Source organism: Somniosus microcephalus, chromosome 4 (assembly GCF_052327205.1).
Source record: "Somniosus microcephalus isolate GS21.2 chromosome 4, FLI_Smic_1.0, whole genome shotgun sequence".
NCBI classification, from domain to species: Eukaryota; Metazoa; Chordata; class Chondrichthyes; order Squaliformes; family Somniosidae; genus Somniosus; species Somniosus microcephalus.
Genome location: NC_140990.1, coordinates 98,725,096 through 98,751,956, shown reverse-complemented (window position 1 = coordinate 98,751,956; position 26,861 = coordinate 98,725,096). Strand labels below are relative to the sequence as shown.

General features: G+C 48.9%; 1 protein-coding gene across 2 annotated transcripts in view; it reads right to left on the bottom strand.

Annotated features, from left to right (window-relative positions):
* Window positions 1–7,272: 7,272 nt before the first annotated feature.
* The window catches only part of LOC147119569 (uncharacterized), a 30,025-nt gene continuing 10,436 nt past the window's right edge, over window positions 7,273–26,861 (bottom strand). Inside the window, exons 1-2 of one of the 2 annotated variants that reach the window (XM_085985138.1) lie at window positions 10,796–10,926; window positions 7,273–8,317 (exon numbers count right to left, since the gene is read on the bottom strand). In XM_085985138.1, the coding sequence (XP_085841264.1) occupies window positions 7,581–8,317; window positions 10,796–10,820 (762 nt within the window). In that variant the 5' untranslated portion in view covers window positions 10,821–10,926 and the 3' untranslated portion in view covers window positions 7,273–7,580. Of the gene's footprint in view, window positions 8,318–10,795; window positions 10,927–26,861 lie in introns of those variants that run through there. The other variant, XR_015078040.1, reaches the window with a different exon arrangement.

Here is a 26,861-nt window from a genome sequence, read left to right as displayed (position 1 = left end):
CAGCCTCACGAATTTTATTGGCCTTACAATAATTTTTAACTCGTTCAACATATATGGCCCAATCTTCGATGTCACTATCAAAGTTGCTAATATTCCCGTGTTTAGGCATTGTAGTACTTTATCAGATTTGCAATTTCTCAGATTTTTTTTTTTTTTACTGCTATCCAAGATGGCGGCTTCCCGCTCTTGCCGTCGTCCTCCGCCCACAAAATGGCGGTTTTCCCGCGCTTGGCGGTCTTCACCCGTCCCCCGACGCCGTCTCCCTTCAGCCCCCGAGTGCGGCCCTTATCTTCGCCGCGATCGCCCGAGTGCGGCCCTTATCAGTGGATGCAATCGATGGCCCGGCTGCGCCTCGCACTTGAAAGCGGCCCGGCCCTTATCTGCCGATCGCTATCGCCCTGTACCTCTCTCTTCCCCAGTCCTGTCTTCTACTCCGGTTCACAAACTGATGGAGGCTTCAGGGTCCTAATGCCTGTCGCTTCCAGTGGGGTGGTGAGTGGTGAGGTTTGAAACCTCTCTTCAACCGCCGTGGAATAACTGCCGCAGGGTAAGAACCTGACTCGTCGCCAGTGTTAAGTCTGTGAATTATTTAGTTAATTAAGACACAAACTAACGAGTAACAATAAAAACAGGTCTTTACTGGTTGGAGGTAGGGACTATACTGAATACAAGATTACTGCACAGTGCTTATATACCGGTGTGTTCACCCCCGGTATTACGTCTACAGCAGCCTGAGAAAGTAGTACATCTCTTAAGGTGGAACAGGTTACATACACAACAGCACCCATTGAGTTTAATAAGGTTAGAGCTTTTTCATAATTTGCTATCTTATTAGCCGTACAATATATCTCGATGCGTTCTACATACGTGGGCCAGTCTTCCACCTCGGCATTGAAACCGTTGCTGTTACTATGCTTAGGCATCTTCACACTCTTCCTGAGAAACAACAACAATATTCTTTAACTTTTTTTTTTCCAGATGGCGGTTTCCCGCGCTTATCTTCTTTCCCCGCCCCTTTCAAAATGGCGGTTCCCGCTTCTGTCTTTTTCTCCGCCTACTGGCGGCTTCCCGCAGTTTCCCGCGCTTCTCTTCTTTCCCCGCCCACTTTAAAAATGGCAGTTCCCGCTTCTGTCTTCTTCCCCGCCTACTGGCGGCTTCCCGCGTTTCTTCCCCTGGCAGGAGGGGTAAGCTTCCCTCGGGCGACGGCCGCTGGCTTTCGGGTTTGCAGCCTGCGCGTCGGCTTCAGCGCGTTCCCTTCTCTCGGCAGGGCAGCCGGTGCTGGGTACAACCCGTTGGCGGCGAACAGTTTCAGCCGCTGGGCTGGATCTCGCTCAGCCTTCCTCGCTCGGGCTCTGTCTCTCCCGCTCGCTCGGGCTCCCAATCGCGCCTCCAGCCCTCTCGCAGTCCGGTGCTTCCCTCCCCGGCTGCGGCTATGTTCTCCGCGGTTTATTTATTTTATATCGTCCCGCGCCTTACGATCCGGTCGCAGCGCTTCGTGGCCTCAATCACTGTCTGGTCTTTTTCACCCCAATCGCGCCTCCCAGCTTCTCGCAGTCCGGTGCTTTCCTCCCCGGCTGCGGCTGAGTTCTCTGTGGCTTATTTATTTTTATATCTTCCCGCGCCTTACGATCCCGGTCGCAGCGCCTCGTGGTCGCGGTAGTTGTCCGGCCTTTTTCGCCGTCGCGGTCTAGCCGTCTCACGACGCTCCCCAGCCCGCTTGTACCGCGGCTTCTGCTCCACGCTGCCCCAGTCTCAGCGCCTCTGGGCCCGACTTCTGTCCGGCTCCTTTCCCCCTCGACCGTGGTCGAGTGCACCGCCCTTATCCTCCGTTTATTTGTTTCTATTTTCCCTTTACTCACAGTCACCGTGGCCGACTCGCTTCTCGTGTTGATCGGCTCACTCACCACCGTGGCAGAAGGGACAATCTGTGCCTGTTGCTGATGGAAGACTTCGTGTTTGAAATCTTCCTCCTTTCTTGGTCTGCAGACTCGAGTTTTCTCTCAGCAAAACGACGAGGGCGGGTGCCTCTTCTCGACGCTCGTTTACTTCTTCAGAAGTATTGTTGCCGCAGGGTAAGATCAAACTCGTCGCCACTGTAAAATCTGTGGGTTGTATAGCGAAGTAATACACAGACTACAAGAGTAACTTAAACAGGACTTTACCATTCGAAGGTCAGGGCGAATCTGCCCAATAAATCCTGACACAGCACTTATATACTGGTGTGGTCACCGTCGGTATTACAGTATACAGCAGCCAAGATAAAGTAGTGCCACACCTAAAATAGTTCTCTTAAAGGTGAACGGTTACATACGATAGTTCTCTTAAAGGTAGAACAGTTACATACACTACAGACTTCCTGGGGAAAGTGAACATTTTTTCATGGGGGGTGGCATTGGTGGCTGTACAAAGCAGTGACCGAATGGAGTGGAGCGCCGCAGGGAGGACCTCCTGCCAGCGAGAGGTCGGAAGGCCCTTAGATTTTAAGTTTAAGAGGACGGCCTTACAAACCGTCGCGTTCTCTCTTTCCACCTGGCCGTTCCCCCGGGGGTTGTAGCTGGTGGTTCTGCTTGTAGCAATACCTCTCGTGAGCAGGTACTGACGGAGTTCGTCGCTCATAAAGGATGAGCCCCGGTCGCTATGGATATAGCTAGGGAAGCCGAACAAGGCGAAAAGGTCATTCAGACATTTAATGACCGTGGTACTGGTCATGTCCGGGCACGGCATGGCAAACGGGAAACGGGAGTACTCATCAATTATGTTGAGGAAGTACACGTTGCGGTCAGAGGAGGGGAGGGGCCCTTTAAAATCGACGCTCAGGCGCTCGAAGGGGCGAGTGGCCTTGATCAGGCTTGCTCTGTCTGGCCTATAAAAATGCGGTTTGCACTCAGCACAGATTTGGCAGTTCCTGGTCATGGTCCTGACCTCCTCGATGGAGTAGGGCAGGTTACGGGATTTGATGAAATGGAAGAACCTGGTGACCCCCGGGTGGCAGAGGTCATTGTGGAGGGTCTGCAGTCTCTCGACCTGCGCGTTGGCGCATGTACCACGTGATAGGGCATCTGGGGGCTCATTGAGTTTCCCGGGCCGGTACAAGATATCGTAATTGTAGGTGGAGAGTTCAATTCTCCACCTCAAGATCTTGTCGTTCTTGATTTTGCCCCTCTGATTATTATTAAACATAAAAGCTACTGAACGCTGGCCAGTGAGCAGGGTAAATCGTTTTCCGGCCAGGTAATGCCTCCAATGTCGCACTGCTTCCACAATGGCCTGGGCCTCCTTTTCGACAGAGGAGTGTCGAATCTCGGGGCCCTGAAGGGTCCTTGAGAAAAAGGCCACGGGTCTCCCCGCCTGGTTAAGGGTTGCAGCTAGGGCGAAGTCGGATGCATCGCTCTCCACTTGGAAAGGGATGGACTCATCCACTGCGTGCATTGTGGCCTTCGCAATATCTTTTATTATGAAAGTGAAGGCTGCACATGCCTCTGCTGTCAGGGGGAAGGAGGTGGACTTGATGAGGGGTCTGGCTTTGTCCGCATAGTTGGGCACCCACTGAGCATAGTAAGAGAAAAACCCTAGGCATCTCTTCAGTGCTTTTTGGCAGTGGGGGAGGGGGAGCTCCATAAGGGGGCGCATTCTGTCGGGGTCGGGGCCGATGACTCCGTTCTCCACTACGCAGCCAAGAATGGCGAGGCGCGTGATGCGAAACATACATTTGTCCTTGTTGTATGTTAGATTCAGCCGCTGGGCCGTACGGAGGAATTTCTCTTGGTTAACGTCATGGTCCTGCTGGTCGTGGCCGCAGATGGTGACATTGTCTAGATAGGGGAAGGTGGCCTGCAGCGCATTCTGGTCAACCATTCGGTCCATCTCCCTTTGGAAGACCGAAACCCCGTTGGTGACGCCGAAGGGGACTCGGAGGAAGTGGTAGAGACGACCGTCAGCTTCAAAAGCTGTGTACTGGCGGTCCTCAGCCCTGATGGGGAGCTGGTGGTATGCCGACTTCAGATCAATCGTCGAGAACACCCGGTATTGTGCTATCTGATTGACCATGTCAGATATGCGGGGGAGTGGGTATGCATCTAACTGGGTGTAGCGATTGATCGTCTGGCTGTAGTCAATAACTAGGCGCTGTTTTTCGCCAGTCTTCACTACCACCACTTGTGCTCGCCATGGGCTGGTGCTACCCTCAATAATCCCTTCCTTCAGGAGTCTTGCTACTTCGGATTTAATGAAGCTCCTATCCCTGGCACTGTACCGCTTGCTTTTGGTAGCGATGGGCTTACAGTCGCGGGTGAGGTTAGCGAACAAGGCGGGGGGGGAGACTTTAAGCGTGGAGAGGCTGCAAATGGTGCGCGGCGGGCGATTTAAAAGCTGCTGGCTGCAGACTGTGAGTGGGGGGAGGGGTCCACTGTACGCTAATGTGACACTTTTAAGGTAGCACTGAAAATCCAACCCCAGTAGAACGGCAGCGCAGAGATGGGGCAGGACAAGAAGTTTAAATTGTTTGTATTCTGTGCCCCTTACTAAAAGGATCACTACACAGTAGCCACCGACGTCTGCTGAATGGGATTTGGAAGCCATAGAGATCCGATGGCGCGTTGGCAGGACCGGGAGAGAGTAACTGCGCACCGTGTCGGGGTGGATAAAGCTCTCCGTGCTCCCGCTGTCGAAAAGGCAGGTAGTGGCGCGGCCGTTTACCGTAATGTCCATCATGGACCTGGACAGTTGGTGAGGGAGAGATTGGTCCAGCGTCACGGAGGCCAGCGTATGGTCGAGCGAGTCGCTGTGGTCGTCAGACGAGGCGGTGGTTGAGTCCGGGTCACCCGCGATTGGAGTTGGAGGCGTCCAAGATGGTGGACAAAATGGCTGCGCCCATGATCTCGATCCCCACGCGGCTGGAGGTGTCCAAGATGGCGGACAAGATGGCTGCCCCCACGGTTCACACGCGGCGCTGCTGGCGTTAGCGGTTTTACCTTTGAAGGCGCTGATGTAGTGTCCTTTCTTCCCGCAGCCAGAGCAGGTAGCGTTTTTCGCCGGGCAGCGTGCTCTGGGGTATTTTGCCTGGCCACAAAAGTAACATTTCGGGCCCTTGGACATCGCTGCAGCAGTTGGTGCCGGGGGTGGTGGTCCCATGACCCAAGGTTGCGGCGTCCACGGTGCGGAGCGGTTAGGGGAGAATGCGTCCATATTCCGGTGGGCCGCGTCTAGCGAGAGGGCGAGGGACACTGCCTTCTTCAGGTCGATTTCGCCCTTCTCCAGCAGTCTCTGCCGGGAGTAGTCGGATTTGAGGTCCGCAACGAAGGCATCTCGGATAAGTCCCTCCGCGTGTGTCGCGGCCGATACCTCTTTACAATCGCAGGCTCGGCCGAGTATCTGTAGTGCCCGTAGGAATGCCTCCACTGATTCCCCGGACTGCTGTTTGCAGGATCTCAGGAGGTGTCTGGCATAAACCGTATTTACCGGGCGTGTGTATTGTCCTTTTAGCAGATCGATAGCCGCCGCGTAGGTAGTCGCGTCCTGGATGAGCGTGTAGACTTGGTGGCCCACCTTGGAGGCCAGGATTTTTAGTTTGTTTCCATCTAGTGTCACGGCTGAGGCTTCCAGGTAAGCTTCGAAGCAACGCAGCCATTGTGCGAACTTGGTAGACGAACCCGCCTCTTGAGGGTCTAGGTCCAGGCATGTTGGTCTGAGGGCATGCAGCAGCGCCTGCTGCTCAGCGTTTGCTGCCGTCCTTTGCTGCAGTGCCTGCTGCTCAGCGTTTGGTGCAGCAGCCTGCTGCTCAGCGTTTGGTGCCAACATTTTGTTTTTGCTAATAAAATTGATGCGCTATCAATTACTCATAAAAGACGGAGAGTTAGGAGAGTAACTAAAAGGCTTTTATTAGCAAAGAACAGAGCATGCCTCTCGTGGTTGACTGGGTTCCAAGAAGGCAGGGGGCTGCAGAGCAGTCACCTTTATACCTGGGCATGTGGGTGGAGCCAGGGGCGGAGCCAGCAGAGGCATGCTGAGGCATGCATAGATACAACAGTGTGCAACAACAACAACGGTGAACAACAATAACTGGTTTACCACATGCACCAACACTTTTCTCGATCTTCCTGGCTGTAATGCTCCATCTCACCCTCAGTAAGCTCCCCACTGGAGTGGAGTTAACCTACAGAACAAACGGGAAACTGTTCAACCTCCGTCGCCTCCAGTCCAGATCCAAGGTCGTCCCATCCTCTGTCATCGAATTACAGTATGCAGACAATGCTTGCGTCTGTGCACACTCTGAGGCCGAACTCTAAACCATCATCAACACCTTCACCGAAGCATACGAGAGCAAGGGCCTTACACTAAACATCCGTAAGACAAAGGTCCTCTGCCAACCTGCTCCCACCACACAGTACTGCTCCCCAATTATCAAAATCCATGACGAGGCCTTGGACAACGTGGAACACTTTCCATACCTCGGGAGCCTACTGTCAACAAGGGCAGACGTCGACAACAAAGTCCAACACCGCCTTCAGTGTGCCAGTGCAGTCTTCGGTCGCCTGAGGAAGAGAGTGTTTGAAGACCAGGACCTCAAACCCAGCACCAAGCTCATGGTCTACAGAGCAGTAATGATACCCACCCTCCTGTATGCTCCAGAGACATGGACCATGTACAGCAAGCACCTCTAAGCACTGGAGAGGTACCACCAACGCTGCCTCCGCAACATCCTGCAAATCCATTGGTAGGATAGGCGCATTGAAGCTTTGACCATGCTCGATCAGCTCCGATGGACGGGCCACATCATCCGCATGCCCGATACGAGACTCCCAAAACAAGCACTCTACTCGGAACTCTGACACGGCAAGAGAGCCCCAAGTGGGCAGAGGAAACGCTTAAAGGACACCCTCAAAGCCTCCTTGAAAAAGTGCAACATCCCCACTGACACCTGGGAATCCCTGGCTCAAGACCGCACAAAGTGGAGAAGTATCCGGGAAGGCGCCGAACACCTCGAGTCTCTTTGCCAGGAGCAAGCGGAAGCGAAGCGCAAGCAACAGAAGGAGCGCACGTCAACCCAAGCACCCCACCCACCCACCCCTTCAACCACCGTCCGCCCCACCTGTGACAGCAACTGTAGGTCCCGCATTGGACTCATCAGTCACCTGAGAACTCATTTTTAATGTGGAAGCAAGTCATCCTTAGTTCCGAGGGACTGCCTAAGAAGAAGAAGAAGAACTACAGAGAAGAGCCCGTGGGAGCCCCACCCACCTCTACAAGGGCCTTTTTAAAAATGGAACACAAGCATTTTGAAGTATCAGAAATTGCTCTTTATTTGTGCATACATTTACAAATTAATGTGATTCTGTGACAGGATTTAAGAACTTAAAGAGACACTGCAGCCCCGACAAGTCACCAACCAGCTCTCCTCTTATCTTAAGGAGACATCAACGCTCATTGAACTTAAAACGAAGCTGATTTATTTGACATTATATTCCAGAATATTAATCACCCCTGTAACCAGGAGCTTAACAGCAGCAGAAACAAACCCCAACTGCCAGAATGGACACGGTTCAGTCCTGGATGTGATTAACGGCAGAATGCATCCCCTGCAGTCACTTGTGACCTCGCTGGTGTCTCAGTAAGTGGGCTGACAATTTAAAGCTTTTCCCGCAGTGAGAGCAAGTGAACGGTCTCGCGTCAGTGTGAATTCGCTGGTGTGTCAGGAGGTGGGATGAGCGAGCGAATCCCTTCCCACACACAGAGCAGGTGAACGGCCTCTCCCCGGTGTGAGTGTGCCGGTGCTGCAGCAGGTTGGAGGAACATGCGAACCCTTTCCCGCACACGGGGCAGGTGAATGGCCTCTCCCCGGTGTGAACCCGCTGGTGTTCGAGGAGGATGGATGAGCGAGTGAACCCCTTCCCGCACAGGGAGCAGGTGAACGGCCGCTCCCCGGTGTGAGCCCTCTGGTGCTCGAGGAGGTCAGCCGACCAAGTGAATCCCTTCCCGCACACGCAGCAGGTGAATGGTCTCTCCCCGGTGTGAACTCGCTGGTGTCTCAGCAGGTTGGATGACTCAGTGAACCTCTTTCCACACACAGAGCATTCAAACGGCCTTTCTCCAGCATGAGCGCGCTGGTGTTTCCGCAGGTTGGGCGACTGAGTGAATCCCCTCCCGCACACGGAGCAGGTGAACGGCCGCTCTCCGGTGTGAACTCGCTGGTGTTGCAGCAGGTTGGATGAATAGCGGAATCCCTTCCCACACACGGAGCAGGTGAACGGCCTCTCCCCGGCGTCGCTGTGGTGATGAATATCCAGTTGGGACGGGTGATCGAATACCTCCTCATAGTCACCTGTAAAACGAGTCAACACCGAGTTCAGGATGGATATTCAGAACAGTCAATTGTAAATTCTACAGAACATCCTTTCCTCTTGTGCACCTCCCATCTCTGCATGTCCTCGCTGTGTTAAAATCTAAATTCACCACAAACATAGAAGTTAGGAGCAGGAGTAGGCCATTCGGCCCCTCGAGCCTGCTCCGCCGTTCAATGAGATCATGGCTGATCATCCAAATTCAGTACCATGTTCCTGCCTTCTCCCCATATCCCTTGATTCCTTTAGCCTTAAGAAATATATCTAACTCCTTCTTGAATACATTTAATAAGTTGGCCTCAACTGCCTTCTGTGGTAGAGAATTCCACAGGTTCACCACTCTCTGGGTGAAGAAATTCCTCCTCATCTCAGTCCTAAATGGCTTACCCCTTATCCTTAGACTGTGACCCCTGGTTCTGGACTCCCTGGCCATCAGAAACATCCTTCCTGCATCTAGTCTGTCTAGTCCTGTTAGAATTTTATAAGTTTCAATGAGATCCTCTCTCATTCTTCTAAACTCTAGCGAATATAAGTCCAAGCGACCCAATCTCTCCTCATACGTCATTCCTGCCATCCCAGGTATCAGCCTGGTGAATCTTCGCTGCACTCCCTCCATGGCAAGAACATCCTTCCTCAGATAAGGCGACCAAAGCTGCACACAATACTCAAGGTGTGGTCTCACCAAGGCCCTGTACAACTGCAGCAAGACATCCTTGGTCCTGTACTCGAACCCTCTCGCTACGAAGGCCAACATACCATTTGCCTTCTTAACCGCATCTTTTCTTCCTCCACCCCTAAAGGTGCTGATGATGCTGGAGTTACAGTTCCATAGTCCCCGAGTCCCCTCCCCTCACGGTGTCGATGATGCTGGGGTTACAGTTCCATAGTCCCTGATTCCCCTCCTGTCCCATTCTCCATGTCTGTCCCTGATCAGTGTGAGGGTGGGAATGTGCTGTTAGGCGTTTGTTGCTGAAGAGGATTTGTGATCAGTGCGAGTTGCAATTTGCTGCAGTTCTGACCCCAGCGGCGAGGTGGAGGACAATGAATGAATAAAAAAGTTCTGCCCTTTATATTGTAGAAGAAGCGCTTCTGTGACCCTTTGAGCTGCCGGTACCGCTGTAACAGGTGGGACAGTGGAGGTGTGGGGATGATGGATAGACTGGGGATCAGGGAGTATTTGCATAGGTTGCTGGGGGCGGAGGCTGGGGTCCCGGCATGGAAGCAGAGCTGCGGCACAGAGGGTGGTGCAGTTTGGGGAGATGGTGGGACCGGGGAGAGTCATTAAGGAGAGTGTGACAGAATTCCAGCCCCTGGGTTAAATAAAGAAAGACTACCAGGTGAGCCAAACGTTTTACAGCCAATGAAGTACTTTTTCAAGTGTAGTCGGTGTTGTAATGTAGGAAACCCGGCAGCCAATTTGCACACAGCAAGCTCCCACAAACAATGACCAGATAATCTGTGTTTTTTTAAGTGATGTTGATTGTAAGATAAATATTGGCCAGGACATTTTCTTTGAAACAGTGCAATGGGAACTTTTACATCCACCTGAGAGAACAGTCGGGGCCTCGGTTTAACGTCCCATCTGAGCCAGTGGCTCAGTTGGTAGGCCCCTCGCCTCTGAGTCAGAAGGTTGTGGGTTCAAGTCCCCCTTCAGAGACTTGAGCACAAAAATATAGGCTGACACAGTGCTGAGGGAGTGCAGCACTGTCCGATGTGCCGCCTTTCAGATGAGACGTTAAACTAAGGTCCCGTCTACTGTTTCAGGTGGACAAAAAAGATCCTTTGGCACTATTTTGAACAGCAGGGGAGTTATCCCCGGTGCCCTGGCCAATATTTATCCCTCAATCAACATCACAAAAACAAATGATCTGGCCATTATCACATTGCTGTTTGTGGGAGCTTGCTGTGCACAAATTGGCTGCCGCATCTCCTACATTACAACAGTGACTGCACTTCAAGTAAAGCACTTGATTGGCTGTAAAGCGCTCTGGGACGTCCGGCGGCCATGAAAGGCACCCCTGACAGTGCAGCACTCCTTCAGTACTGGCACTGGAGATTTTTGTGCTCCAGTCTCTGGGGTGGGACTCGAACCCACATCCTTCTGACTCGGGGGCGAAGGTGACCCTCACTGAGCCACGGCTGGCACTCAGAGGGGTCAGAGGTGACCCGAAGCAGGCTCACTGATTGGTCAGCTGTCGGAAGGGGAGGAGCCGAGCCGGACAAAGGGCCCATTGTGACGGCGGAGTCCGACGACGCCCCCGAAGGCCCCGCCCACCCACCGCTCCAGAGCCCGCGGAAGCCCCGCCTCAGGGGTGGGTCCTGTGGAGCCACGCCCATTTACGGAGTGGAGGGGGGGGCCTTGCGGCTCCTTCTTTCTTCTCCCCGCCCCCACCCCAACCTCAGCACGCCGTTTTTGCAGGCTCCTGAGTTTAAATCTAAAGCCCGCGGCCGTCTCTAACCTGTTCCGGGCCGCTCTCCTTCCATCACCGGAGCTGCTTCAGGCAGCTCCCCCCGCGCCGCACTCACTCGCCTTCTACGGCTGCGCACCAGCCTCCGCCAACAACGGATAGGGCGTATTCCAGCGCGCGGGGCATTCTGGGTCGGAACAGTCGCCATTAACGGCCGGGATCCGGAAACACATCACAGCAGGAGCCGGGAGAAGCGAAGAGGGAAAGTCCGAGTCGGCAATCCAGGAGAGAGAAATCAGAAAGTCGGGGGTTGGGGACACCTAGCAGGGCATTCCGTGCACCGTTACCCCGACATTGCCATTTTTTTTTAACATTCATTTTTTTAAAATTTATTGTATTTGAATCGATAAATTGGATTTTTGTTGTTGTGAGTTTTGTGACTGCAGTTCGGGCCCGGCTCTCGGATCCAAGCTCACAGGGCCTCAAAGTGTTTGCTGAAGGTGACGGGGGGGGGGGCGGAGAGGAGTCATTGCGGCGCGGCCTGACTGACGTGACATTTGCACCGATAGGAGGAGAGAGCAGCAGCTCGGAGGACCGAGCGGGCGGTGGTCCTGCAGCCAATGGGGGAAGGAGGAAGGGTCGGGCACTGCTGCCTGGCTGGGTCAAGCGGATGTTCGAGGCCCCGGGGAGGGGTGGCTGTTGAACCTTTGTTCCTATTTCTATTTCTGTCAAAGCATTTGTAGCAGGAGGGGATTGCAATCAATAGCGAGAAGGGCTATTTCAGTTTAGGGAAAAATCTGGAAGATTCTGTAATGGATTGAAATAAATCCAGAGTCTGGGATCAAATGTATTACTTTAGTGGGGTTTTAGTACTAGCTTCAGTCACTCACCGAAAAAATGAGAGGGAGTCAGAGCTTTGTCTGGTGTAATTTTTGTGTAAACTGTTAAAGAGGCAAACATTGGGTCTCCCTTTTTAAATTACAGAATTACACAGAAATTACAGCACAGAAACAGGCTATTCGGCCCAACTGGTCTCTACCGCTGTTTATGCTCCACGCGAGCCACCTCCCACCTTATCAGCATATCCTATCCTTTCACCCTCATGGGCTTATCTAGCTTCTCCTTAAATGCATCTGTGTGCTATTTGCCTCAATCACTCTATGTGGTAGCGAGTTACACATTCCAAACACTAAAGGAACAGTGTCTCTGCTTAACTGTGGCTGACAATATTTAAATCACACTCTAAATTGCCTTTTCTGTGTATATTAAATATTTGATGTTCCTTGAAAGGGAGTGTCTGCATCTGAGTGTTTTTCCAGTTAAAATGGACAGTGAGTCACTGGTCTGTAGTATCTTGGCCTGCAGATTGTAGCTGAGTCTTTGTAATGGATCGATTCTGTACTCAGTTTAAATTACATAAAATTTACAGCACAGAAACAGGTCTTTTGGCCTATGCTGGTGTTAATGCTCCACACGAGCCTCTTCCTACCCTACATCATCTAACCTTATCAATGTATCCTTCTGTTCCTTTCTCCCTCATGTATCATAGAATCATGAATTGATACAGCACAGAAGGAGGCCATTCGGCCCATCGTGCCTGTACTGGCTCTATCGAATGAATACCACTCCCCTGCTCTTTCCCCACAGCTCTGCAAATTTCTCCCCTTCAAGTATTTATCCGATTCCCTTTTGAAAGTTGTTATTGAATCTGCTTCAACCACCCTTTGAGGCAGTGCATTCCAGGTCGTATCAAGTCGCTGTGTAAGAAAAATGTTCCTCGTGTTCCCTCCAGTCCTTTGACACTGCTTATTTTGATATATATATATATAAATGACCTGGATATTGGAATACAAAGTAGAATTTCTAAATTTGCCGATGACCCCAAACTTGGGGGGGGGGGGCAAACAGTGAGGATCATACCAATTGTGTCCTCTGGTTACTGATCTTTCTGCTACTGGAAACCATTTCTCCCTATTTACTCTATCAAACCCCTTCCTGGAAACATTTTCTCTATGTCTACCCTATCGAACTTCTTCATATTTTAAAGACCTCTATTAGTTCATCCCTCAGCCTTCTCTTTTCTAGAGAAAAAAAGCCCCATGACTGGTTCAACCTTTCCTGATAATTCTAACCTCTCAGTTCTGGTATCAACCTTGCAAATCTTTTTTGGACTTTCTCCAGTGCCTCTATATCCTTTTTGCTATATGGAGATCAGAACTGTGCACAGTGCTCCAAGTGGGGAACTAACCTAGATTCGGTACCAAGTTTAACTAACTTCTCTGCTTTTCAATTCTTCTGCAGTGGGGAAAGAGTTAAAATGACATCGCTGGCAGTTTCACTGAATGGTGTAAGAAAGACAGGTGCTAACATGAAAGGCCACATCTATAAAGACACGGTCAAGATAGCTGTTTTATTTCTCTCCAAAGGTCAATTAAGTGGAGACAGAATGTCCAACATTTCAACTGCCCTTATCTTTATTACTCAGGTCACATTCCAAGGTATCTTTTGATCAGCATTCAGCAGTTTGAGTGATTGATTGAGGAGGCAGCTTACACGTGTTTACATTAAGATTTGTAACCAATCCGTGAGGGTGCATGCGGGCCAAGATCCAATCAAGTGGCAGGAGTGAATTGTGCAGGAACCAGTCATGTGTATTTTACTGTATAAAAATGTAGTGTTTGCTGTAACAATTTGGAGAAGTCTGGCTAAAACAGAGCAGACTGTTTCCCCACCGGTGCAATAAAACAACTTGACTATCGATCTAAAACCTTGTGTCGAGTGTTGGTTTAAAATACTCAAAAACACTTTCCCCTAGAATATGGCTGTAATCCTGTCCATTTTAATGGGTTCAGCATTTCTAAAATAGCACACTAAAACATTGTAATTCAGAACTTTTACAGTGTGCGACACAGATTAAAGCTGCAGTAACACTTTTAACAAAAAAATCTGTTCCAAACCTTTCAATGCCAATGGCGGGACGACGGAAATGGGGGAGGCGCAAGTGGCCAGAGTTGGAGGAAAGCAGGGTTCTGTTCTCGGAGGGTTGTAGGGCTGCAGGAGGTTGGAGAGATAGGGAGGGATGAGGCCATGGAGGGATGTGAACAGCAGGATGCAGTATTGCCTACTCTCGCGAATCCATCGCAAGAGACGCCATTTCGGAGTGAAATGAAGCAGCACTCGTGATCGAACGCCTATATATCAAAGAATGCAGTGGCCCCAGCACTGACCCTTGGGGAACACCACCGTCCACCATCCTCCAGTCTGAAAAACAGCCATTTACCACAACTTGCTGTTTTCTGATCTTAAGCCAATTCCTTATCCAAGCTACCACTGACCCACCTATTCCAAGAGCCTCAATTTTGTTAACCAGCCTTCTATGTGGTACTTTGTGAAACGCCTTCCTAAAATCCATGTAGACAACATCCATTGCATTCCCTTCATCGATCCTCCCTGTTGCTGCATCAAAAAATTCAATTAGATTAGTCAAACATGATCTGTCTTTTACAAATCCATGTTGGCTCTCCTTAATTAGCTTAAACCTCTCCAAGTGCCCGTTAATTTTTTCCTTCATTATTGTTTCTAAAACTTTACCCACCACTGATGTTAAACTGACCAGCCTGTAGTTACTAGGATTGTCCTTACACACTTTCTTGAACAATGGGGTCACATTTGCCACTTTGCAATCCTCAGGCACCTCCCCCGCATCTAGAGAAGATTGTAAAATTATGGCAAGCCCTTCCGCTATCTCCTCCCCCAATGCCTTTAGCAATTTGGGATTCAAGCCATCTGGACCAGGCGACTTATCCACTCTAAGCATACCCAGCCTTTCTAGTACATCCTGTCTATCAATTTTCACCCCATCCATTGCTTCTACCTTTTCCACTGCTACCGATATTTTGCCAGCACCCACCTCCTTAGTAAACACCAATACAATGTACTGAGTATTCTAGCCTTGCCCTGCGCCTCTAAGCATATATCACCTTCTTTGTCGCTAATAGGCCCCACCCCGCATCTTAAAGGAGGCGAGAGAGGTTTGGGGAGCAAATTCCAGAGCTGAGCACCCAGGCAGCTGAAGGCACAGCCGCCAATGGTGGAGCGATTAAAATCGGGGATGTGCAAGAGGCCAGATTGGAGGAGTGCAGGATCTCGGTGCGGGGGGGGGGGGTGTTGTAGGGCTGGAGGAGGTTATGTTCCGGGAAGAATAACGGTGATCAGCTGAGTGAGGCCGGCCTGCGAGTGAGGTGACAGCGGGGCCACCCAATCCACCTGATCTTGCTCCTATTAATGGTGGCCGAATGCGCTTCCTGTCAGGGAGTAAACTTATAAACTTTCACATTGAAACTTATAAAATTCTAACAGGACTAGACAGACTAGATGCAGGAAGGATGTTCCCGATGGCGGGGGAGTCCAGAACCAGGGGTCACAGTCAAAGGATAAGGGGTAAGCCATTTAGGACAGAGATGAGGAGGAATTTCTTCACCCAGAGAGTGGTGAACCTGTGGAATTCTCTACCACAGAAGGCAGTAGAGGCCAATTCATTAAATATATTCAAGAAGGAGTTAGATATATTTCTTAAGGCTAAAGGGATCAAGGGATATGGGGAGAAGGCAGGGACAGGGTACTGAACTTGGATGATCAGCTATGATCTCATTGAATGGTGGAGCAGGCTCGAGGGGCCGAATGGCCTACTCCTGCTCCTATCTTCTATGTTTCTATGTAAAGGTCAGCGAGGGATCGGGTCACTTCGGGGGGAAAAAAATAGCAACTCATGATTTCTATACCAAATCTCCTGATTGTTAAGAGTTTGTCTCCTGATTTGTGAGGTGATGAGTTAGCAATACTGAGGATGAGAATTTGAAATTCGAGGTGTTGCCGGACCGGGAGCCAATGTAGGACAGCGAGCACAGGGGCGATGGGTGAACGGGTGTTAGTGCGTGTTAGGACATGGGCAGCAAAGCTTTGGATTTACTCGTGAACTCAGCCAGGGAATCTAAAAATTTGAACTCAAAACGGTTAAAAGGAAATGGGAAAAAAAATGTTCACACCGAGGGCTGTAGAACGCAAACAATTGAAGTGATTAAGAGGGAAACAGATAAGGACTTAATAAATGGGAGATTTAAGGGATATGGAGAAAAGGAAGAGAATTGGGATTAAAGATAAAGGGGGAGAAATTCAGTATCGCCCCGTTTGGGGCGCAATTATTGGCCGGGCGCAAAGATTAGCGCCTGCCGCTAATTAGCGCCTCTGACTGCAAACTTGGCTTCTATCGCCCCTGGAGGTGATTGGAGCGCTAAATCAGGCGCTACACACCTCTATTAAGGCGCTAATGCAGAGGAGCGAGGCGCTACCTTAAGAGCGCTGGTGAAGCTCATGTGATGTCAGTCAGCAATGGAACACAGACACACTGTCGCCGGCCAGTTCTTAAAGGGGAGGGTCGGTCTTGCTCTCCATCCACACCCTGCTCATTGCAGCCTTGAATCTAGGCCTGGAGAGACCTGTGCATCAATTCTGCTGGAAAGAACAATGGAGATGCCCAGGGAAAGAGCTCAGACTGCAACCCCCACAGTCTCTTCTAAATCGATGCAAGGAAGGTCAAATCAAAATGAACCTGCAACGTGCTGCTCAGTATCTAAAACTCCTCAACACAGCTTTGAATCTTTCCAGAAGTCCCTCTCTCAGAATGCGTGGTGCAAAAATGTCGCCGACAAAAAAAGGCAGAAAGCGGCCGCCTTTAAATAGCGCTCCCCCAGTCCCTTCTCGACTGCAAAAAGCTCCCCTCAACCTGTCATTGCTAGCGGCAGGCGGAATGGCAGGGGGCACCACTCAGTATCCGGTCCGGGGCGCTACCGGGACGTTGCGCGCTCAACTGACGTCACGATCTGTGGGTGCAGAAGATCGTGATATAGACTGTGGGGTTGGTTTATATCAATCACCTCCTGTCTGATATAAACCAGCCCCACAGTCACTGACACCAATCTCCTCCTGTCTGATATAAACCAGCCCCACAGTCACTGACACCAATCTCCTCCTGTCTGATATAAACCAACCCCACAGTCACTGACACCAATCTCCTCCCGTCTGATATAAACCAGCCCCACAGTCACTGACACCAATCTCCTCCTGTCTGATATAAACCAACTCCACAGTCACTGACACCAATACCCTCCTGTCTGATATAAACCAACCCCACAGTCACTGACACCAATCTCCTCCTGTCTGATATAAACCAGCCCCAGTCACTGACACCAATCTCCTCCTGTCCGATATAAACCAGCCCCACAGTCACTGACACCAATCTCCTCCTGTCTGATATAAACCAACCGCCCAGTCACTGACACCAATCTCCTCCTGTCTGATATAAACCAACCGCCCAGTCACTGACACCAATCTCCTCCTGTCTGATATAAACCAGCCCCACAGTCACTGACACCAATCTCCTCCTGTCTGATATAAACCAGCCCCACAGTCACTGACACCAATCTCCTCCTGTCTGATATAAACCAGCCCCACAGTCACTGACACCAATCTCCTCCTGTCTGATATAAACCAGCCCCACAGTCACTGACACCAATCTCCTCCTGTCTGATATAAACCAGCCCCACAGTCACTGACACCAATCTCCTCCTGTCTGATATAAACCAGCCCCACAGTCACTGACACCAATCTCCTCCTGTCTGATATAAACCAGCCCCACAGTCACTGACACCAATCTCCTCCTGTCTGATATAAACCAGCCCCACAGTCACTGACACCAATCTCCTCCTGTCTGATATAAACCAGCCCCACAGTCACTGACACCAATCTCCTCCTGTCTGATATAAACCAGCCCCACAGTCACTGACACCATTCTCTTCCTGTCTGATATAAAACAACTCCACAGTCACTGACACCTATCTCCCACTGTCTGATAGAAACATAGAAGATAGAAGCAGGAGTAGGCCATTCAGCCCCTCGAGCCTGCTCCGCCATTCAATGCGATCATGGCTGATCATTCAAATTCAGTACCCTGTCCCTGCTTTCTCCCTATACCCCTTGATCCCTTTAGCCTTAAGAAAGATATCCAACTCCTTCTTGAATATATTTAATGAATTGGCCTCTACTGCCTTCTGTGGTAGAGAATTCCACAGGTTCACCACTCTCTGGGTGAAGAAATTCCTCCTCATCTCAGTCCTAAATGGCTTACTCCTTATCCTTAGACTGTGACCCCTGGTTCTGGACTCCCCGGCCATCGGGAATATCCTTCCTGCATCTAGTCTGTCCAGTCCTGTCAGAATTTTGTAAGTTTCAATGAGATCCCCTCTCATTCTTCTAAACTCCAGCAAGTATAAGCCCAATCGACCCGATCACTCCTCATACGTCATTCCTGCCATCCCAGGTATCAGCCTAGTGAATCTTCGCTGAACTCCTTCCACGGCAAGTACATCCTTCCTCAGATAAGGCGACCAAAACTGCACATAATACTCAAGATGTGGTCTCACCAAGGCCCTGTACAACTGCAGCAAGACATCCTTGTTCCTGTACTCAAACCCTCTCACTACAAAGGCCAACATACCATTTGCCTTCTTAACCGCCTGCTGCACCTGCATGCTTACCTTCAGAAACTGGTGCACAAGGACACCCAGGTCTCGTTGCACTTCCCCTTCTCCCAATCTATTGCCATTCAGATAATAATCTGCCTTCCTGTTTTTGCCACCAAAGTGGATAACCTCTCATTTATCCACGTTATATTGCATTTGCCATGCTTCTGCCCAATCACCCAACCTGTCCAAATCATCCTGGAGTTTCTCGGCCTCCTCCTCACAGCACACACGCTTTGTGTCATCTGCAAATTTTGGAGATATTACATCTAGTTCCCTTGTCTAGGTCATTAATATATATTGTGAATAGCTGGGGTCCAAGGACCGATCCCTGCGGTACCCCACTAGTCACTGCCTGCCACTCGGAAAAAGACCCATTTATTCCAACTCTTTGCTTTCTGTCTGCCAACCAGTTCTCTATCCAAGTCAATACCTTGCCCCCAATCCCAAGTGCCTTAACTTTACATGCTAATCTCTTTTACAGGACCTTATCGAAAGCCTTCTGAAAGTCCAAATACACCACATCTACTGGTTCTCCCTTATCTATTTTACCAGTTACATCCTCAAAAAATTCCAGTAGATTAGTCAAGCACGATTTACCTTTTGTAAATCCATGTTGGCTTTGTCCGATCCTGTCCCTGTTTTCCAAGTGCTCTGCTATTACATCTTTTATTATGGACTCTAGCATTTTCCCCACTACCGATGTCAGGCTTACCGGTCTGTAATTCCCCGTTTTCTCTCTACTACCTTTTTTGAATAGTGGGGTAACATTAGCTACCCTCCAATCCATGGGTACTGTTCCAGATTCCATCGAATGTTGGAAGATGATCAGCAATGCATCTACTATTTCTAGGGCCACTTCCTTAAGTACCCTAGGATGTAGATTATCAGGCCCTGGGGATTTATCGGCCTTCAATCCCGTCAATTTCCCTAATACCATTTTCCTACAAATACTGATTTCTTTCAGTTCCTCCCTTTCATCAGACCCTATGTTCCCCGACATCTCTGGGAGGTTATTTGTGTCCTCCTTTGTGAAGACAGAACCAAAATATGTATTTAATTGGTCTGCCATTTCTTTGTTCCCCATTATAAATTCCCCTGAATCTGACTGCAAGGGACCTACTCTTGACTTCACCAATTTTTTCTCTTCACATATCTATAAAAGCTTTTACAGTCAGTTTTTATGTTCCCTGCAAGCTTACTCTCATATTCTATTTTCCCCTTCTTAATTAGTCCCTTTGTCCTCCTTTGTTGAATCCTAAACTGCTCCCAATCCTCAGGTTTACAGCTTTTTCTGGCCAATTTATATGTCCTCTCCTTGGATCTTATGCTATCCCTAATTTCCCTTGTTAGCCACGGTTGAGTCACCTTTTTTGTTTTATTTTTATGCCAAACTGGGATGAACAAATTCTGTAGTTCCTCCATGCGGTCTTTGAATGTTTGCCATTGCCTATCCACCGTCAACCCTTTGAGTGACATTCCCCAATCAATCCTACCCAACCCGCGCCTCAGACCATCATAGTTTCCTTTATTTAAATTCAGGACCCTACTCTCTGAGTCAACTCCTTCATTCTCCATTTTAATGAAGAATTCTATCATATTATGATCGCTCCGACCCAAGGGGCCTCATACAACAAGATTGCTAATGAATCCTTTCTCATTACATAATACCCAATCTAAGATGGCCTGATCTCTGGTTGGTTCCTCGACATATTGGTCCAGAAAACCATCCCGTAAACACTCCAGGAATTCCTCCTCCACAGTATTGTTACTAATTTGGTTAGCCCAATCTATATGTAGATTAAAGTCACCCATGATAACTGCTGTGCCCTTAATGCACGCTTCTCTAATTTCCTTTTTAATGCCATCCCCAACCTCCGCATTACTGTTTGGAGGTCTATATACCACTCCCACTAATGTTTTCTGCCCCATGGTATTTCTCAGTTCTACCCATACAGATTCCACATCATCAGAACTAGTAGCGTTCCTTTCAATTGTGTTAATCCCTTCTTTAACCAGCAATGCTACCCCACCTCCCTTTCCTTTTTGCCTGTCTTTCCTGAATATTGAATACCCCTGGATGTTGAGTTCCCAGCCTTGGCCACCCTGGAGCCATGTTTCCGTAATCCCAATCAAATCATATTCGTTTACCTCTATTTGCGCAGCTAATTCATCCACCTTATTATGAATGCTCCTCGCATTAAGACACAAAGCCTTCAGGTTTGTTTTTTTAACGCTCTTAGACCTATTAGAATTATTATTTACTGTGGCCATGTTTGATTTAAACCGTTGATTTCTCTGACTGCCACTTTTGTTTTTCTCCTTCCTATCTTTTGCTTTTATCCTTGTTTCCCTTTCCTCTGTCTCCCTGCTCAGGTTCCAACCCCCTGCCATTTTAGTTTAAACCCTCCCCCAGAGCACTAGAAAACACTCCCCCTAGGACATCGGTTCTGTGATATAAACTAACCTCACAGTCACTGACACCAATCTCCTCTTGTCTGATATAAACCAACCCCACAGTCACTGACAGAAATCTCCTCCTGTTTGATATAAACCAACCCCACAGTCACTGACACCAAACAGGAGGAGATTGCAAACAGTGACTGTGGGTTTGGTTTATATCAGACAGCAAGAGATTGGTGTCAGTGACTGTGGGGCTGGTTTATATTAGACAGGAGGAGATTGGTGTCAGTGAGTCTGGGATTGGTTTCTATCAGACAGGAGGAGATTGGTGTCAGTGACTGTAGGATTGGTTTGTATTAGACAGGCGGTGATTGGTGTGAGTGACTGTGAGGTTGGTTTATATAGTAATCTGGGATGTTATGATTAAGGTTATCCACCAGGTGGTGCTGTAGCCAATGCTGCTGCTAAGGTCAGGGGTTTGCTTCCTGTTAAGGTCAGGGGTTAGCTTCCTGCTAAGGTCAGCAAGGGTGCAATGCCTGGATGCAGGCCTGCCTGGTTGTTTCGCAGTCGTTTAATAAAGTACTCGTATTAATCCTAATACCTCGCCTCTTCGAGTTCCTTGTCTCACTACATGGATTTATCACATTTGGCGTCGAGGTAAAACAGGACCCTGACTAAAGAAGAGAAGTCTGCCAGGACGTTTAAACAACAAAATCACGAGCTGCAGTTAGCTACCAGTTGGAAGAGAGCATGGCTGCCATGGTAGGAATGGTCTCCGCTTTTGATAATTAAGCACAAACTTGGGAGGAATACTGTGAAGTGTTGGGTTATTTTTTCGAAGCAAATGAAATAAATGATGCCGGAAAAAGGAAAGCCATTCTGCTTTGTTCAGTGGGAAGCCAAACCTACAGTTTGATGAAGAACCTGCTCAGTCCTGAAAAGCCTGGAGACAAATCATTTGTTGAATTAGTGGCCTTGCTAAAAGAACATTTCAACCCTAAGCCTAGTGAGATTGTACAGCGGTTCAAGTTTAATTCAAGGAACAGAAAAGAGGAAGAGTGTAATGGACTATGTAGCAGTGTTGCGTAAATTGGCACAAGATTGCAATTATGGGAACAACCTGAAGGAAATGCTGCGAGATAGGCTAGTTTGCGGAATAATGGACAACCGAATGCAGCGGAGATTATTATCCGAGACTGGGCTTACTTATGAAAAAGCATTGGAACTTGCTCTAGCCATAGAGACAGCGAACCGAGATGTAAAAGAAATACAGGGTTCAGACAGGGCTAATGCTAAGCAATTTGCAGGTCCGGTTGTTGTGCACAAGTTGAACATGCGTCAAAAACCACAACGTGAGCATGGGAAGGCATGTTATAGATGCAAGGGCGATCACCTGGCGAGTGAATGCCGGTTTCTGGAGGAAAAGTGCTACAAGTGTGGGAAACATGGATACATAAAACGAGCTTGCAGGGTGAAATCGCCTGTGGAGGAATCCAAACCAAAAGGAGGAGGACAGCAAAACCAAGGGAGAGAAGTGAAAAAACATGGAGCACACCACATCAGCGGGGAAGCTGAGGAAGAAGAGGACATGTTCATAATGTATAGCATGTTAGAGAACATTCCAAAAGTGGCTCCTATCACATTGCAACTGACAGTAAATGACTCTATGGTGAACTTTGAAGTGGATACAGGGTGCAGCGTGACCATAATGAACAAATTGTGGAACTGTGCAAAAGTTCCAGAGTTAAAGCCTTGCTCCCTGCATCTTAAAACATATACAGGTGAACGAGTAGCAACATTAGGTACGGCTAAGGTAACTGTGCAACACAGGGACACAGTGGAACAGCTACCTGTAGTTATAGTATCAGGTACCGGACCAAACCTGTTAGGTCGGGGCTGGATAAAAGAACTTAAATTAGACTGGGGAGCAGTACATCAAATAGATGCGGGCAAACAGTTGACTTTGCAAGAAGTGTTGAGTGAACATGCGAATGTGTTCAAGGAGGAACTTGGCACATTTAATGGCCCCAGCTAAGATTTATGTAGACAAGGAGGCGCCGCCAAGGTTTTTTAAACAACGACCTTATGCCATGAAGCCAAAGGTAGAGGCTGAGCTTGACCGTCTATTGAGAGAGAACATACTGGTGCCAGTGAAATGTTCGGAATGGGCAGCTCCCATAGTACCTGTTTTAAAACCGGACAATTCGGTAAGACTCTGTGGAGACTATAAATTGACAGTCAATCGGGTGTCCAAACTAGAGCAGTATCCTATTCCCAAAACAGAGGATCTCTTTGCAAACCTGGCTGGAGGAAAGAAATTCACAAAGTTGGATATGAGTCATGCCTACTTGCAGATTACACTGGATGACGAATCAAAGAAGTATGTCACCATAAATACACACAAGGGCTTGTTAACATATAACCGCTTACCGTTTGGTGTCTCATCTAGTCCAGCTATCTTCCAGAGGACAATCGAAGGTGTACTGCAAGGGATTCCACATGTTTCCATCTATCTGGATGACATTTTGGTGACGGGAAGAACTGACCAGGAGCATCTGAGCACTCTGAGAGGGGTACTACAGAGGTTGGAGAGGGCAGGGTTCCGGCTCAAGAGGAGTAAGTGCACTTTCCTGGGGAATGAGGCAGTGTTCCTGGGACACAGAGTGGACGCCACCGGGCTCCATCCACTCAAGGAGAAGGTACAAGCGCTGCAGGACGCCCCTGCTCCTACAAATGTGGCTGAGTTAAAAGCTTACCTGGGACTGTTGAATTATTATAACAGGTTTTTACCAAACTTGGCAACTTTGTTAGCACCTCTTCACAAACTACTGCGCAAGGAGGCACAGTGGCAGTGGGGAGAGGAGCAGGGGGTTTCATTTGAACAGTCCAAGAAACTGATGCTGTCGTCGGATGTGCTGGTTCACTACAATGCAGAGAAAGACATCATTCTCTCTTGTGACACTTCACCTTACGGGGTGGGGGCAGTTCTTTCACACTGCATGGAAGATGGAACTGAAAGACCAATAGGGTTTATGTCCTGAACTCTAACACCAGCGTAAAAAAACGATTCCCAGTTAGACAAAGAGGGGTTAGCAGTAATGTTTGGGTTACAGAGGTTCCACAAGTACATATATGGCAGGAAGTGTTGTATCCGTGTGTTAATGGAGACACGGAATGCAGGAGTTGGTTTAACAGGTGTTTACTGAACAAAGTCTGGAGGTGAACTAAAAGATACAAGACACTATACAGGCTTATACAGCTCGAGTGGCCACTACCGGCATTACAGTACACAGGGGCTCTTAAAGGCACATACACCACAATTCCTCCCCTTCTAGACAACCAGTACATAACATTTTTAAGTAATCATTAATTAACATGTTTACAAGAACAATAATCTACACATTTGCTGCAGTTAATCAATTATAAGTTAGTCTCTCTGGAGGCTTCCTGACTCGGTCCGGATAACGCCTCGGTGGTGTAGTAGTTTTCGGTGGTGTAGTAGGTTCTTTTGGCAAGGTCGATTCGGCTTGAATGCCAGTGTCGGGTTCATCTGGTTCCAGTATCACCGGATCGGAGGTAGATCCTATGGGTATCTCTGCTTCATCATTAGGCGTATAGAGTTGTGGTGTAGGTTGTCCCTTTTCAGATGACTCTATGATCTGGTCAGCATGGCACCTTATTATGCTTTCTCCAATGTCCACGGTATACATCAGCGGTCCTAGTCGTGTGCAAATAGTTCCAGGCTGCCGTTTCTCGGTACGGTAGTCCCGGGCCAAAACTTGTTGACCTATCTGGAAGGTTCTAGTTGGCCTTTCATTCATGCCTTGAAATTGCCGGTTCTCTACGTCCCGTCTGATGTTTAGCTTGATCAAATCCAGCCGGCATCTTAGTCTTCTATTGAAAAACATCATGGCGGGAGTTTGGTTTGTAACCACATGTGTTGCATTCCTGTATGCAAACAAGAAGTTATCTACCTTATGCTGTATTTTTATGTCTTCATTACCCATGGCCTTTATGGCCTTCTTGAAGGTCTGGACAAACCTTTCAGCCAATCCATTGGTGGCGGGATGGTATGGGGCGGACGTGTAGTGCTTAACCCCATTGTTTTTTAAGAACTTCCTGAATTCTTCGGACACAAATTGCGGTCCATTATCAGAACAGATCTGTTCAGGCAGCCCATTCCTGGCAAATATGGTCCTTAATACTGTGATGGTTTTTTCCGTGGTGGTGGAGGACATCTTTATTACCTCCGGCCACTTGGAGTGTGCATCAACCGCGATTAAGAACATTGAGTCCATAAATGGACCAGCAAAGTCGATGTGTACCCTTTGCCATGGAGATGAGGGCCACTCCCATGGATGTAGAGGGGCTTGTGGTGGGGCGTTTTGGACCTTCTGGCATCCTAGACAGCCCTTGGTAATTTCTTCGATGTCTCCATCGATACCTGGCCACCACACAAACGCTCTGGCTAGGTTCTTCATTTTCACTCCACCCAGATGCCCCTCGTGAAGCTCCTTTAGCACTTTATCCTGGAGTTTGGGTGGAATCACCACTCTGGATCCACACATCAAGGTTCCTCGGCACACTGACAGCTGTTCTCTTCTTTGCGAGAATGCTGGCAACAGTGGTTCGCCATGTGCTGGCCATCCCTTCACCGTTAAATCGTAGACTCGTGAGAGAGTCGGGTCATTTCTTGTTTCCTTTTCAATGGTAGAATTTGTTACTGGTAGACATTCCACTATGGTTGAGTGGAACATCTCCACTGGGTCCACTGTAGGTGCCTCTTCTACCATTGGCAACGGTAGACGCGATAAACCGTCAGCATTTCCATGCTGTTTTGATCCTTTGTATTCTATGTCATATTGGTGTGCCCCTAGGAAAAGGGACCACCTCTGTAGCCTTTGCGCTGTCATAATGGGAACGCCCTTTTTAGGGTTGAATATGGAGACGAGGGGTTGATGGTCAGTCAACAAGGTAAATTTTTGTCCGTGTAGGTAATGGTTGAATTTCTTCACTCCCCATATCAGGCTGAGTGCTTCCCTGTCGATCTGGGCATAGTTACGCTCAGCTGAGTTCAATGAGCGTGACGCAAAAGCTATCGGCCGCTCCAAGCCATCAGGGAATCTATGCGATAATACCGCTCCTACGCCGTAAGGGGATGCATCGCACGCCAGTCTGATTGGCAGTGATGGGTTGTAATGAGCCAAAACTTCCTTGGACGTGATCAAGCCTTTGCATTTATGGAAGGCACGTTTACAGTCTTCGCTCCATTTCCAAATTACTCCCGTTTGTAGCAGTTCGTTAAGAGGGTGCAGAACAGTTGACAAGTTCGGTAAAAATTTATGATAGTAATTTATCAATCCCAGGAACGACCTTAATTGTGAGACATTTTCAGGTGCTGGGGCTTTTATGATCGCTTCAATTTTTTCAGGTGACTTACGCAACCCTTCTTCGTTAATTATGTGGCCACAATATATTTGTTTCTGGAAAAATTCGCACTTGGGGCGATTTGCTCGTAGGCCCCGTTCTCTCAGCCTAGTGAGCACCTGCTCCAAATTGGCAAGGTGCTCGTTGTCGTTTTCTCCTGTTACAAGGATGTCGTCTAGGTAGCATTGAGTCCCCGGAAGCCCTTGCAGGACTTGCTCCATAGCTCTTTGCCAGATAGCTGGAGCTGATGCTACTCCGAAAACCAGTCGATTGTACTGGTACAGGCCTTTGTGTGTGTTTATCGTGAGATACTTTTTAGAGGCCTCCTCAACCTCCATCTGTAGATATGCCTGTGCCAAGTCAATTTTGGTGAAACGTTTCCCTCCGGATAGTGAGGCGAAAATATCTTCTATCCTCGGAAGAGGATACTGTACCGTGTGAAGGACCGGGTTTACAGTCACCTTGAAGTCCCCACAGATGCGAATTTTTCTCTGTTCTTCAGATTTATCATTATTCAATGTTTTCTTCATGACCGGGACGATGGGCATTGCCCACTCGCTCCAATCTATCTTGGATAACACGCCTGCCTTTTCCAAATTCTCCAGCTCTGCCTCGACTGCTGGACGAATTGTGTATGGCACCAGCCTTGCCTTAAAAAACTTGGGAATTGCCGCATCTTCCACTTTTATTGAGGCGGTGACGCCTTTCAA